This window comes from Drosophila navojoa, chromosome 5 (assembly GCF_054131105.1).
Source record: "Drosophila navojoa isolate 15081-1374.11 chromosome 5, UAZ_NAV_1.0, whole genome shotgun sequence".
Classification (NCBI taxonomy): Eukaryota; Metazoa; Arthropoda; class Insecta; order Diptera; family Drosophilidae; genus Drosophila; species Drosophila navojoa.
The window spans coordinates 4,336,097-4,349,553 of NC_142893.1; the positions used below are offsets into that span (position 1 = coordinate 4,336,097).

The following is a 13,457-nucleotide window of genomic DNA, read 5'->3' on the forward strand; positions in this document are numbered from 1 at the left end:
TATACAAAAGAGTAAACGCATTTCTCTGGAATTTTTTTGGGTCCCTTGGGAATTCTCTACAGAACTTTGTATGGTGGCTTGTGGGTATATATATATATGTACATATGTATGTATGTGTATTTATATATATTTCTTATAACGTTTCCATAAACACCTCCTCAATGCGTATTCACTTCAAAGCACAACAAATTGTTTTTATTTCGTTTGCGCACTCATGTGTGCACAATATATACAACATGTACCCAATATATACAGATATACATATATACGCACGTCTGCCTAAATATGTAGCATATAGGGCTTGTATATACGATACGAGTCATTTGTTTATTTGCACGGCAATGTTTCACTTCAGTTTTTCCTTTTTTTTCGGTTACATAGAAAATGTTGCCAGCATTTTGCTGACAATTAATTGTGCATTAATTTTAATTAGGTAAATATTTCATCCTCTTTGCGAGCTGCGTCATAGACCAAGGCGTAGAAAAGGGGATTTTTTTGTCTGATTTTTCTGCTGAACACAGCAGCAAAAACAACTCGCCGGACCAGCAGACATTTCAATTAGCAATCAGGCAATTTCTTTTGGTTTTACTACATACATACATATGTACATTCGCAGTATATAAATCATAGAACAGCTCATAGACAAGGCTTAGCGCCCTGGGCTTAAGGTGTGGCGGGGTCTGCTGCGTGGGTATTGAACATTTGGGCGACCAATACAACAGAAATTGAGTTGGAGGCCTGCGAAAGCAATTGCCAGCTAGACGGAGTGAAAGTTTATAGATTTTTATGCGTATATATAGGAGTGTATGTATGTGTACAGTGAATGCTCACTGAAGTGAACGCGTTGAATCGAAATGATGTTAAAATCTGGAGAAATCTGGAGAATCTCTATTTAATATTGAATGTTAGGTACCTAAAACTGAATTCGAACTATAGAATCCGAGCAAGATAATGTACTCTAAAGAATATATACTGTATATTTACTGCAGCATATTTTCTTCACATCCTATACTGTAAAAGAGATTCTCTAGAATCCTATTTAAATCAACTCTATAGAATTCCTATTATGAAATGTTTACTGTATAAGCTCTGCTATAGAAGCTTTACTGTAAAGTCAATGTTGGTTTAGCTTTGTACAAATAAAAAACTTTTCTATAGCAAATTTTATGCAGAACGAAAAAAAGAAACGTTTACTTAACTCGGTTCGATAAAGCCAGCAAAAATGATAAAAAAAAAAAAAAAAACTGAGAAGAAGAACGTTTGGCTCAAAAAGAAGCTAGCAAAGATTCGAGTACATGCAGACCCACAGACATATATATGTATGTATGTGTATATAAATTTATATATATCTATAGATTTATGTGTATGGGAGAGTTGCCAATACTCAGACACTGAGCAACAACGGCAATTTACACTCATAATTTATCTGTGCAGAGCTGTGAGAGGTTTCACAAAAATTTTGACATACTTCAAGGCGTCGCACACGCACACACAGACAGGCACGCACACACGTACGCACACATAAGCACGACGAGCGAGCGAGGCGTGTTGCCACACAAATTGAAATTCTGGCAGCGGCAACAGCTTCAACTTGTTGACGACGTCGGAAGCAGCCGCAAGTAGTGGGCGTCAAATGCTGGGAAGGACGCGAATACAGCAGCAGCAGAGGCAGAAGCAGAGGCAGAAGCAATGGCAGAGGCAGAGGCAGTAGCAGAAGCCGTAGCAAAAGCAGCAACAGAGGCGCCAGTAGGAGATGAAAAAAAAATCTGAAGGCGCTGCTGGTGGATTCAACAATTTGTTGAATGTACATATAGTCGCTAACACACACACACACACACACTCACCAAAGCATTGCTATATGTATATTACAAGAAAACACACAGAAAAAAAGTAAAAGTATGTGTTGGACTTTTTTCGCTTTATGTAAAAACGAAACGAAATGCACACACACACATACACACACACACACACACACACACACACACACACACATACACAGATGTGCACGTCAAGTGCTGGGCAAACGGTTTGCGGCAAGTTTTTTACGTGTGCTTGTGGGCGTGTGTAAGAAAGAGAGAGCGAATGTAACAGCAGCCGGAACGACAGGCTCCAAAATGTAGCTCCGAATCCAGCGTTAAAGAGCAAATAAATGGCTCGAAACAAACAAAAAACAACAAAAACGAAAACGAAAAAGATAAAGCAAAAGCGAACACAGAGACAGTTCACAGTTAGGCAGAGCAGCCAGCCGCAGCAACAATAGCAGCAAAATGTGCGTAAAAACTTTAGTTATGTATGTTTGTGTGTGTGTGTGTGTAGCTACGACTCCATCTTATTTTAAAATTAAATTTCAAGAATTGTTTATGTTGACTTTTCCTAGCAAAGATTGTTGTTTAACTTCAAGTTAAAATAATGTTTTCTTTTAATTTGTTTATAGTAATGCATATACATATGCAACTCGTTGCCTTGTTTTATTATTATTTTAAATTAAATTCAAACAGCGTAAACAAATGCTTTTTTTTTTAGTACGCTGTTTTATTTAACTCTGAAATATTGTGTTTCACTTGCACTTTTTTGTTTATATGTACATATATATTTATTTATACTTTTTTGTATATTTATGTTATACCACTAGCAATTTTGTTGTTTTTCTTTTGTAGGCTGTTGAATTTTTTATGAAGTCGCAACGTACACACACGTACAAGTAGACACACACACACTGGAATTCGCTCCGCTCACTTACTAGGATGAGGAAAGGACGAGGAGCCGAAGGAGGGGCGACCCGCGCAGTTTTCGACCGTTCTCTGCTTGCGTAGGTATGCGTATAAGTGTGTCTGTGCGTTTGTTTGTTTGTTGTATCATATAAATTCACCAAGGTGTACGCGTCCCCCAACGATGTGAACAGATCGACGTCTCGGCCACTACTGACAGCGAAGGTGCTGCTGCCAGCTAGAATAGAGCAGCAGCCTTTCTGTCGTCAGTTTACAGAGCTCTGTTAATGTAACATTACATGATAGGGCCACTCACCGCACTCAATACGGGCAATAGGTCAGTGTTAGCAGTGGGTGGGAGAGCGAGCGCTACTGCTGTTGCTGCCGCTGTCCTGGCACTGTTACTGCTGCTGTTGTGGGGACGCTCGCTCGCAACCTGTTAACTTTCTTACCGCTGTTGTCGGTCTGCTTGTTACAGATTTTCTTTTTGTTTTTGCTTTTTTTCTTATTCAATCTGGCTAGCCTTAGTCTGTTATTTATGCGATACTGTTGCATGTTTTAGTCCAAGCATCTGTTTTCTATCAAAAACTTTGTTGTGAACATTTACTAGTGTGTGTGCGTGTGCGTTTGAGCTTGTGTCCCTGTAGGTGTATAGCCATATGAGTACGTCGGATTGGAAGCGTTTTATGGCACTGCTTCCGTTAGCCAAGCGGAAAAATGTTTACTACGAAGCAACACAACGAGAGCAATATGCAAAATGGCCCCTTTATGTGTGTGTGTGTGTGTGTGTGTGTGTAGTGTGTCTGTTTGTTCTGCTTACCTTCTTCTTTTACTTGTTGTTGCTTGTGCCATGTGCGATGATAGTCGGCACTCGTGCATGGACTAACGGTAATGCGGCTATTTCTTTTCTCTCATTTTTTTGTGCGTATTATTTAAAATAACTGTATGTAAATTGTCAGCGCAAGCTTCAAGCACGAAGACAGTAAAAGCTCGCTTTAGTGGACGGTATATTAAGTAGCCGTCGCTAAGATTAGCCAAATAATGAGAACATTTTTATGAATTCTATTTTAGGTTTTATATTCGGAGAAGCTGTTGCACCAAACACGACAAGAAAACGGCGTGGGCGTGATTGCTTATTAAATATGCTAAAAACGAAAGTAAAGTTATATAAAATATGATTCAAGTTAAGCACAGGCTTTACTGTACATATACATATATACGTATGTATATACATAGATGTGTATGCAAATGTTGCACAAAGTAGCATCTGCACTATATGCATAACGGAGTATACATAGATTGTGTGTGTGAGGGAACGAGAGGAAGCTACTCAGGCTGTCGCCCCAACAAAGTCAATTAACTTTACCAAAAGCAAAGATTCAAAAAGCAAAAAAAAAACCGAACAGCCGCGTCAGCAGAAGACGCAGCTGCTCAAAAAAGGAAATACTTTCACCAGGACGACCCAGACGTGAGCAGCACAGCAGTAGCAGTTACAGTTATTCATGTTGGTGTTCTTGCTGTTGTTGTTGTCGTCGTAATTGTAACGCGCCGCGGCGTGCGTAAAACACACACAAACACAGCTACAGCAACCACACAACTACAACAACAGCATCAAGAGCAAGAATAACTGTAACCCACACACTTTGCTAATGGAGCTGTGTGCTTACGTTGATGTTGTTGCCACAGCCACAAAGGGAATACACATGTTCATACACCTACACACATATAGATTATATATATATATATGCATACATATATATACACGCACACACACAAATTAAGGATGAGCTGTTGCTGCCAAACACGCGCCACTTTGATTAGCCTTACACTTGATGCGTTTTGTTTAGCATTTCAATTTACATTCCAGTAGACATGCGAACAAATCAATTGTATATTCCACGTTTATTTCATGCTTATCGCTTATATCCAAACTGATTTTGTCCGAAATACGAACAGTGAATTAACTATTTATTGCTCGAGCAACAGCTGAGCGCACCCGAAAACCTGCGCGCGTGTTCAAAGTACGGCATCAACTGTTTGGTTCCCACGCTCAATGCGACAAACTTAGCAGAAGCAGCGACATCCAGCAGCAGCAGCAAAATTAACAGAGAAGAGAGCCTTGAATGTTCGTTAACAGCGAGCCAAAGTTGGCCAATAGGTCAGTTACACTGCAGCTGCAGCAGCTTTGCCGCAGCGCAGAAAACTCAATGTTAAAAATTAATTTTCATTAACAGTGAGCAAAAATTATCGAATACTTTAAGCATACCAGCTACTAAATACCCTACATTTACAAAACAGTTTTGTTTTCGGTAAATATTCCAAGGCATTTGAATATTTATTAAACACAACTTTCATTTCTTTTGTGTAGATGTTGATTAGGATGCAGCCACATTTGTACAGCGATTCATAAAGATATAAACTATGGATAAAGCTAAGACACTTAACGACGATCGGTTTTGCCTGTGCCACGTTTGCCGGAATACAAATGCTTTGGCATCTTGGTGCCAATGAAACGATCTGCCTCGCCCTTAAGACCCATCCGCGTCACCTTCTTCGCAATGTCGCGCTTGGCCATGATCTGCGCCTTCTTCCTGATGGCCACATCCTTGATGCCAAGCGTATCACGTGTCGGCTTACGCTTCAATGGCTGGCCTGTCTTCTTGACCACCGCAGAGGACTCCTTGTCCAGCAGCGGCTGCTTGGGTGTCGTCTTGCTGCCAACAGCGACAACGCTGCGTCGTAGATCCATAACGGACTTCGTGTAATTGGCCTGCTCATTGCCGGACATATCCACACCCAGTCCTTCCATGGTCTCCACGAGTTTCTTGACGGAACGATCACGCACCTTGGGCTGTTTGTGACGCGGAATGACGGGCTTGTTCTTTCTGGACGACAGACGCTTCTCGTCGCGCAATTCGAAACGTTTGCCACGGATTTGTTTGGCCATTTCGCGAATCTCTTTGAGTGTTTCGTCCATGGACATATCGGGCACTGCGTAAACGCCACCAGCCTCTCGGAGACCCTCCTCGCGCTCCAGTTCTTCCAGCTTCTCGAAGATATCGGCATCGATGTAGTCCGCAATATTGCGACCCTCCCAGAATTCGGGTATCACATCGTAACGCTCCTCCTCTGCGATTTCCTGGTAGTTCTTCTTCAGATCCAGAGTGTAATCGTCGCCCATTTCCTCTTCAATCTCCTTCTCCAGTTTGCGTTTGCGCTCAGCCTTCATAGCGTTCTTCTCGAGACGAGCCAGCGCCTGCTCTGGTATGCAAGGAGCTCGAACCTTGTCATCACGAGGAGCAGGCATAGCCACATGCAAACGGTTCAGTATGTTGTCCACCTTCTTGGTGCGCATCTTCTGATCCACACGATAGGAGAGCAGACGTTCACATGCTTCGTTCTTCACCTCCACCACACCTGTCTCCTGAACAGTGGACATAAACATAACTGGAACCTGTTTATCCTCTTGCAGTTTTTTGATTATCGCTTGCCGCTCTTCAGACAGATCCTCGAGCTGCAGTATGTCGATCTTGTTGATGGCCAAGATAAGCGGTTTGTTTGTGAACAACGGTTTGATGCTCTCGAAGAGCGCCACTTGCTCCTCTAAGGAGTGACCACATTGCTCAGATATATCCATGAAGTACAGGACACAGGCACGCAAATGAGCCAATGCAGTAATGGCCTGCATTTCAATGACATTGCGCTCCTCCAGCGGATGATCCAGAATACCGGGAGTGTCAATCACCTGCCAGCGCAGATATTTGTAATCTGTGTGACCCACATACAAAGATTTTGTGGTGAAGGCATACGGCTGCACCTCTACGTCGGCCCGAGTGATTTTGTTTATGAACGAAGATTTGCCCACGTTAGGGAAGCCGCAAATGATGATTGTACGCGAATACGGATCAATGGTGGGCAAACGTGACAAATGCTGACGCACCTGCTCGAGATATGTCAAGTTAGAAGCCTGACGCTTCATAATGGTGGCCATGCGACCGAGGGCTGCCTTCTTCAGCTGTTTGCATCGGTACAGAGAGTCACCGTACTTAAGCAGACGCACATAATCCTTGGCCACACTAGAATTATAATTAATATATATATTCGCATTGCTTTCACAGGGTGTTCTCATTCATTTACTTGTCGATCAAATGCCTGGCGGTATTCAGCTGACCCAGCGCCAGTTTGTAATGATCCTTGTCGTACAGCACATTCATTAAATCGGCATAGAATGGATGCACATCGTCAAGCTTGGGGAAATCCTGTATTATCTGCGAGAGACGATCGTGGAAATTCTGTTGCGTGTATTTAACCTTGCGTGTGTAAAATGCACGAATACGCGAGATTTTATAGCCCTTGTGCACGACTGTGGGTGTCTTGCGCTGTGTCTTCGACAGCATAATGTCGATGAAGTCCTGCAAAGTACATACAAATACAAATACATATCAATAAATTGCATATTGCGCATTTTGTAAACATTAGATGTGAGGTTAGGTTGCGTACACTGCCTGCACGGGGTGCTCCGACAGGCGTAAACAAATTAGAAAGCTTACCTTTGCTGGCGGCACCACCATGATCTTTTTAAAGTTGTACAAACTCATTTTTGTGGCTATTTATTTATTTTCCACGGCAATAAAAAGGAAAATAAATGAGGAATCGTCAGCATAAACACCACGCGGTGTTCGCAACAAATTCCAAAAAGAGTGGATGTAGAGCTTAGAGATGGTAGCTCAAAACGATAGGACTAAGAAACATCGGAAAAATCCAGAATATTAGGAATGGTTGGCAACATGACAGCATCTTTATCGAATACGATATCGATGCTGCATTTTCTTTTATCTTTATTGACGTATTAAGAATAATTGAGCTTTAAATGTTAGAAATCTTACAAAACTGATTATTAAGGAATAATTAAAAATGAAACACATAATTTCAATGTGATATACGATTGGTCTTAAGTATAAATGCTGCAATATATATTATGCAAATGTAAATATTAATATGGTAATGTTATTCTCTTCTAGAAACGAATGTAAATAAACCTTCAAAATCGAATTAGACAAAATGTTGGATAATGCTTGTGGCAAGGCGTACAAATGTGAACAGTGCAACTATACAACCAATCGATCCTTCGACCTGCGACGCCATCAGCAACGCCATGAACGAGTGAAACCCATAGAAGGAGTTGCATTTAAATGCAATGAATGTCAATTTATGACCAAATGGAAACGCAACATGGGACGCCACATGGAGAAGCATAAGAGAAACGCAGCAATACAAACAAAAGAGGGTGGGGAGGAAGAGCAGAGTCAACAGCGGGACGAGGAACAGGCTCTAGAGGAGTATATAGTGGAAGTAATTGAAGCAGAGGAAGACGAATACGAAGAGGAGCTAAAGGGAGCTGTAGAGCAACTAAACACAAATATAATCTTAGAGCTGCCTCAGGAGGAGACTAATCGGGCACCGCCAAGTAAATTCCAGAAGCGTTTCAAATGCGAGCTCTGCCGCTACACATCAAAGAGAGCCTTCGACTTGCGTCGGCATATACAAACGCATTTTAGAGTGAAAGTCGTGGATGGGATGGCCTATAAATGCTCCGAATGCAATTTCCTGACCAAATGGAAACGGAATATGAGGCGGCATATGCGGAAACACGAGGAACCCGCCGAAGATGTCCAAATCAAGGAAGTCAAAGAGGATGTGTGCGAAGAAACATACGAGGAAACAATTGAAACATTCTGTGAGCCGGTATATGAGGCACTACAAGTCAAAGAAGAACCTTCATCCGAGGAGTATATCGTTGAGCTTATAAATGCAGAGCTACTGAATTCAGATTTGGATATGGCCACAATATATCCAGCTCCGTCGGAATGCTCCGAGACACAGTCGCAGGTAGAAGTGCCGGAGAAACGATTTAAGTGCAATCAATGCGAATATGAATCAAAGCGCGCTTACGACTTACGAAGGCATTCGCAAGTCCACAAGAAGATTAAACCCATTCAAGGCATTGCTTATCAATGTAATGAATGCTCCTTTATAACAAAATGGAAGCGGAATATGCGAAGGCATATGGAGAAACATAAACCCAATCCCATCGTGGAAGCTGTGACAAATGAGCAATTTATTACAGAACTGAAATCAAATGCACAAATGGATAAAACAAAGATTAAGCTGGAGGACGATCCCGAGGTACTGCCATCATATTGGATTGCTCTACCATCAACGTAGAGCGGACCGATCCTACAGCCAGAAACAGTAAGTTTATTTGTATATATGTGTAGAAAAAAAAAACCTTTAAATAAGAGTATTTTATTGTATATGTATATTTTTGTCAATAAAAAGGTTTTAAAATAGCTGGTATATTAAATCAAAATATATCGATTGCATTTCATCAATCAAATAAAATATAGATGCAGGGGAGTGGGAACATTTAAAAATAACATGTTTGAGAATGTATATGTTTAAAGATTTTGAAATGTAGATCGAAAAACTTCTAAAGTTAAGCATAATAAATAAGCAAAGATATGCAATAAATTAAATTTTAATTATATAAGAACTATCACATCGATACATCGAATAAATATTAATGAATTATCGATGTAACATACATATAAATCGTTGGGACAAAAATCGATACACGGATGTTTTATACATCACTAGTTTCGATACATTTTTTACATAGACAACCACACGGAATTGTTGCTTAAATTTTACTTAAAATTAAATACAAATTGCTACGTCTTAGCACAATATATTATCGCAGCGACAAATACAAATAGTTCTATTGAAATGGCCGACGACTGGGGTAAGTGCACGTGGATGCGTCATCAAACGTAAAACGTGGGCGCTGCGCATGTGGCGCCCCCTAACCCAATCGCTCCCTCTCCGCCCACTTCCTTCACTCTACGAACGCATTTGCGACAAGAAAGGAGACATGCATCCAACCTTTATATTTATATATATTTATAGTATATACATATGCTTTTATTCATATGTATGTAATAACAAAATGTTATATTTTATTAATTGGCAGAATCCGCCGCCGACAGTGAAATTGTCATACGACCGAATGCAGCTAACAACATAAACAAGTGGGAAGGCGAAGACGACGACGAAGATGTTAAGGTAAATATAGTGTTTTTTAAAAACGCATATACCATATTGTTAACAAATCAACCCAATTGTTGCTGCTGTGTTGCTCAGCAACCTTTGTTGCTGACAGTGGTGGGTAGAGATTCAAACGTGACACGAAAGATCACGACGTCACCAACTAGACTTCGTTAACATATATGTACATATGTATATTGTACTATCTAGTAAAAAGCAATGAATGAACTATACAAATTTATATTTTATATTTTAGTAAACATAAACTTAAAAAAAAAAAAAACAGAATATTTAATATTAAATCTTGTATATTGGTAACGCGTTGATACGATTTAGTATTCGTGTCGTATCGTAAACAAGGCAACACGCATTCATCTCTAATCTAAACTAGTTATTTTTAGCTCTTTTGTTAAAACGATTTCACTTTCAAATTGTTGTACACGTGTGCACTATAAAAATGCACTTTTCATGTTGATAAATAAACTAACCTGTTTTCAACATTCAGGAAAGCTGGGAGGATGAAGAGGAAAAGAAAGATGAGGAGAAGCCAACGAAAACAGAAGCGCCAGTCAAAACTAAGCCCAATAAGGCGCTAAAAGCGAAATTGGAGGAGCAGGAGGTAAGCCTTTAAACATATAAAATAAATTTAAATAAATAATTGTGCATTCATATTAATAGCGCCTTAAAGAAGAGGAAGAACAGAAGCGTTTCGCTGAGATGACACCCGAAGAAAAATTAGCGGAAAAGCTGCGCTTACAAAAGATTCAGGAAGAATCGGATCTAAAGAGTGCTCTCGATACATTCGGTGTGACAAGTATAGGCGGTGGACTCGATGCCTTCAATCCGGAGAGTAAAGAAGAATTCAAGGAATTCGGTGCCACGCTTAGCTGGAAGGTTGCTCAATACCGAGAATCCATACACTTTCCACAATTCATAGAAGATCTAGTTCGCAGCTTATGCTGTAACTGTAAGTGATCGCAAATATATATACAATATGTGCTGGTAATAATTGTAAACTCCCTCTTATAGTGAGCGCTGCTGATATTAAGAAGGTCAAAATGAGTGTGGAGAGCTTGCACTCGGAAAAGCTTAAAATGGAAAAAGCAACTGCCAAGAAATCGGCCATGAAGAGCAAGGGAAAAGTTTCGTTGCGAACGGAGAATGATGTAGGTCAAATTGAATATCGACTAACATAATATTTATTAACTACCAATATACCTTCTGATTCTTCTAGGATATCGATGGCTATCAGAAGTATGGCAATGATTTTACCGATGATTATGATGATTTTATGTGAATAATAGGATCGATAGTTACACACATATAACTAATTGAATATACATATATAGTTGCTTGTTGATGTCAAAGAAGAAAAGAGGGCGAGAGAGTTGAGAGATGTTAAAGAAAATTGCGCAGGAATTAAATATCCTTTTTTGTTGATTTTGAGAATACTGTTTAAAAAGCGCCATATTAATATAAATATATGTATATACATTAAAAAGTGTTTGCATATATATATATTTTTATGACAACACAGTCAGACATACACACATAGACAAACCAATATACATAAAAGCATGTAAAAATTATATATATAAATACTTATATATATACTAAAAAGTACATATATATTTAATAGAATAACTAAAGTCAAGTCAAGCAAGCAATCAGGAAACCTCAACGAAAATTTTTCACACACACACACACGCAGGATTAATTAGGTACATGAATGGCTTCTTGTAAATTCACTTTTGTATAATACTATAAAGCGATATTAAATTGTAAAACAAGCTCAAATATTGTCTACTTATTTATTTAACTTTGGGGTTTTATTTTGAATTCGATGCTTATAATTTTTAATAACAATATTAGCCTTACGCTTGTGACGTCATAGCTATCTCTCGTTTGAATATAGCAGCTGCAGCCCTGCAGACGATTTTGCAGCCCTGTCCCAGGCACGTGTAACTTATATTCGGTTTATACAAAACGTAAATATGAGTGTCAATGAATATATTGCCGGTACTTAAGCACAAATAGTTGTTATTGGAAGGTTATTCTATATTATATGTGTATCTATTTATTTTAGAGGCAGCAGCTATTGAATTGCCTAGCTCAGATGATGAGACTGATATTGAGCATCCAGAGGACGCGGACGTCTGTAGCGATCAGCAGTTGGCAAAGGAATTTCGTGTGCACTACATAAAGGATGAAGCATCGTTAGACTTTAATCACTTTTATGTGATAAGTTTAGCTGCTTCTGCTGATTTCACGCGACTGGCTGTAGGCCAAAATGTTCCAGCTGTGAAGATCTACGATTTGAGCGAAGGAGGCGGACTAACGCAAATACAAGAGCTTAATACACGTTCACCGATATGGAGGGAGAAAGGGCGAGAAGTCGTTAACCGCGGTGTTCGCTTTTTGGACGATAGTGGGAATACATTACTAGTGGGCTACTCAAATGGAGATGTGAGACTCTTCGATTTGCGCACAGCTGATGACCAAGCTAGATTTAAAGCTACAGTTAGACTCACGCCTTCTTTGCCAGAATCCATCAGATGCTTTGATCGCAATGCAAATAGTCGAATCCTTTGCTGCGGAACAAAGCGAAGAACCAATACTTATTTACTCTTCTTTGATATAAGAGAGCGTAAAGAGCTTGGACTTTACTGCGAAAGCCACTCGGATGATATCACTTCGGTTCGGTTTCATGACACATATCCCGATTTGCTTTGTACTGGCAGCGTCGATGGTCTAATAAATGTCTTTGATATCAAAGAAAGTGATGAAGATGAAGCGCTACAAAACACAATTAATACGGAGAGCAGTGTACAGCGTCTCAATTGGTATCAGAATGCTAATAATAAGGAGGTTATCACATGTATTACACACACAAATGATTTCAAGAGCTATGAATGCTTAGAAGGTGATAATTGGTTATCCTTTGAACGTTCTGAAATTGTTGCTGGCATAAGACGTAAAAGTCCAGCCAATTTCAATCTAATCAATGCTCATACCATGCAAGATAGGAGACTATTTTTGCTAGCGGGCACAAACTTCAATAAAGGGTAAATATCTAAAACTTTAATGAAAATTTCAGAATCTAATAATTATTTTATTTTAGCGAAATTTTGCGTTCTGTGATTGCTCCGGCCAAAGGCTTGCTGACGCCTTTTACAAACTTTGTTGGTAATAAACAAATTGTACGCGAGAGCCTTTACGATGCTAAGCGAGATCTGCTTGTCACAGGCGGCGAAAGCGGCATTATTTCCGTTTGGACAAGCGATGCGGGCAACGTTAAAAGCTTCAATAATTTAAAGAGTGCATCTGCAGTAGCTAAAAAACACAAGATTACACCGTACTAAGTACCATTTTGATATATTAATAAAATAATGTATATTAATTATATAATAATAATAAATTAATGTTTTTAAGTTAAAGCAATGTATTTTTATTACAATTTGCATTCATTCCTTTTAAATAAAAAGTAGTCTGAGGTGAATTCCGTGTGATTTAAATGAATTTTAGCGCTAGTTGGATTTACGTTGCCAGAAGCAACAACTTTTATTATGAATAAATTATTGATGGAGTTGCCACCTTTTTAGATGTAGTTTGCTGGCATGCAAAGTCTACTTGCTTCAGCACCTT

General features: G+C 39.5%; 6 protein-coding genes across 13 annotated transcripts in view; 4 read left to right on the plus strand and 2 right to left on the minus strand.

The window, feature by feature from the left end:
* Positions 1-4,867, minus strand: part of LOC108653967 (uncharacterized) — a 100,677-nt gene extending 95,810 nt beyond the window's left edge. For 4 of the 8 annotated variants that reach the window (XM_089261844.1, XM_089261839.1, XM_089261840.1 and 1 more), the window contains exon 1: positions 2,741-3,834. The gene's annotated coding sequence lies outside the window, so the exon portion shown is untranslated. Of the gene's footprint in view, positions 1-2,740; positions 3,835-4,535 lie in introns of those variants that run through there. The other 4 variants (XM_089261843.1, XM_089261841.1, XM_089261842.1 and 1 more) reach the window with 3 other exon arrangements.
* LOC108654236 (uncharacterized) overlaps positions 1-13,457 on the plus strand; it is a 125,383-nt gene that overhangs the window by 39,086 nt on the left and 72,840 nt on the right. The window lies entirely within an intron of this gene.
* On the minus strand, positions 5,007-7,420 carry Non1 (nucleolar GTP-binding protein 1). Its single transcript, XM_018104943.3, has 3 exons — positions 7,259-7,420; positions 6,846-7,120; positions 5,007-6,784 (listed from the first exon to the last, which is right to left on the minus strand). Exons 1-3 carry the CDS (start codon positions 7,304-7,306, stop codon positions 5,149-5,151), a joined length of 1,959 nt encoding a protein of 652 aa, XP_017960432.1. The 5' UTR covers positions 7,307-7,420; the 3' UTR covers positions 5,007-5,148.
* On the plus strand, positions 7,512-9,078 carry LOC108653975 (uncharacterized). Its single transcript, XM_018104951.3, has 2 exons — positions 7,512-7,663; positions 7,730-9,078. The coding sequence occupies exon 2, from the start codon at positions 7,770-7,772 to the stop codon at positions 8,931-8,933; it is 1,164 nt and encodes a 387-aa protein (XP_017960440.1). The 5' UTR covers positions 7,512-7,663; positions 7,730-7,769; the 3' UTR covers positions 8,934-9,078.
* eIF3j (eukaryotic translation initiation factor 3 subunit j) lies at positions 9,332-11,609 on the plus strand. The gene is made up of 6 exons (XM_018104954.3): positions 9,332-9,510; positions 9,739-9,830; positions 10,318-10,431; positions 10,491-10,779; positions 10,842-10,978; positions 11,047-11,609. The coding sequence occupies exons 1-6, from the start codon at positions 9,495-9,497 to the stop codon at positions 11,107-11,109; spliced, it is 711 nt and encodes a 236-aa protein (XP_017960443.1). The 5' UTR covers positions 9,332-9,494; the 3' UTR covers positions 11,110-11,609.
* On the plus strand, positions 11,688-13,183 carry LOC108653973 (WD repeat-containing protein 89). Its single transcript, XM_018104948.3, has 3 exons — positions 11,688-11,831; positions 11,899-12,877; positions 12,934-13,183. The coding sequence occupies exons 1-3, from the start codon at positions 11,807-11,809 to the stop codon at positions 13,172-13,174; spliced, it is 1,245 nt and encodes a 414-aa protein (XP_017960437.1). The 5' UTR covers positions 11,688-11,806; the 3' UTR covers positions 13,175-13,183.

Coding starts and splice junctions, on each gene's coding strand:
- LOC108653975 (XM_018104951.3), top strand. CDS start 7,770: ATGTTGGATAATGCTTGTGGCAAGGCGTACAAATGTGAACAGTGCAAC.
- LOC108653973 (XM_018104948.3), top strand. CDS start 11,807: ATGAGTGTCAATGAATATATTGCCG. Junction 11,832..11,898: donor TGTCAATGAATATATTGCCG/GTACTTAAGCAC, acceptor TATTTATTTTAG/AGGCAGCAGCTATTGAATTG. Junction 12,878..12,933: donor GGCACAAACTTCAATAAAGG/GTAAATATCTAA, acceptor ATTTTATTTTAG/CGAAATTTTGCGTTCTGTGA.
- Non1 (XM_018104943.3), bottom strand. CDS start 7,306: ATGAGTTTGTACAACTTTAAAAAGATCATGGTGGTGCCGCCAGCAAAG. Junction 7,121..7,258: donor TGGTGGTGCCGCCAGCAAAG/GTAAGCTTTCTA, acceptor TGTACTTTGCAG/GACTTCATCGACATTATGCT. Junction 6,785..6,845: donor GCCAGGCATTTGATCGACAA/GTAAATGAATGA, acceptor TTATAATTCTAG/TGTGGCCAAGGATTATGTGC.
- eIF3j (XM_018104954.3), top strand. Junction 9,831..10,317: donor ACGACGACGAAGATGTTAAG/GTAAATATAGTG, acceptor TTCAACATTCAG/GAAAGCTGGGAGGATGAAGA. Junction 10,780..10,841: donor TCGCAGCTTATGCTGTAACT/GTAAGTGATCGC, acceptor TCCCTCTTATAG/TGAGCGCTGCTGATATTAAG.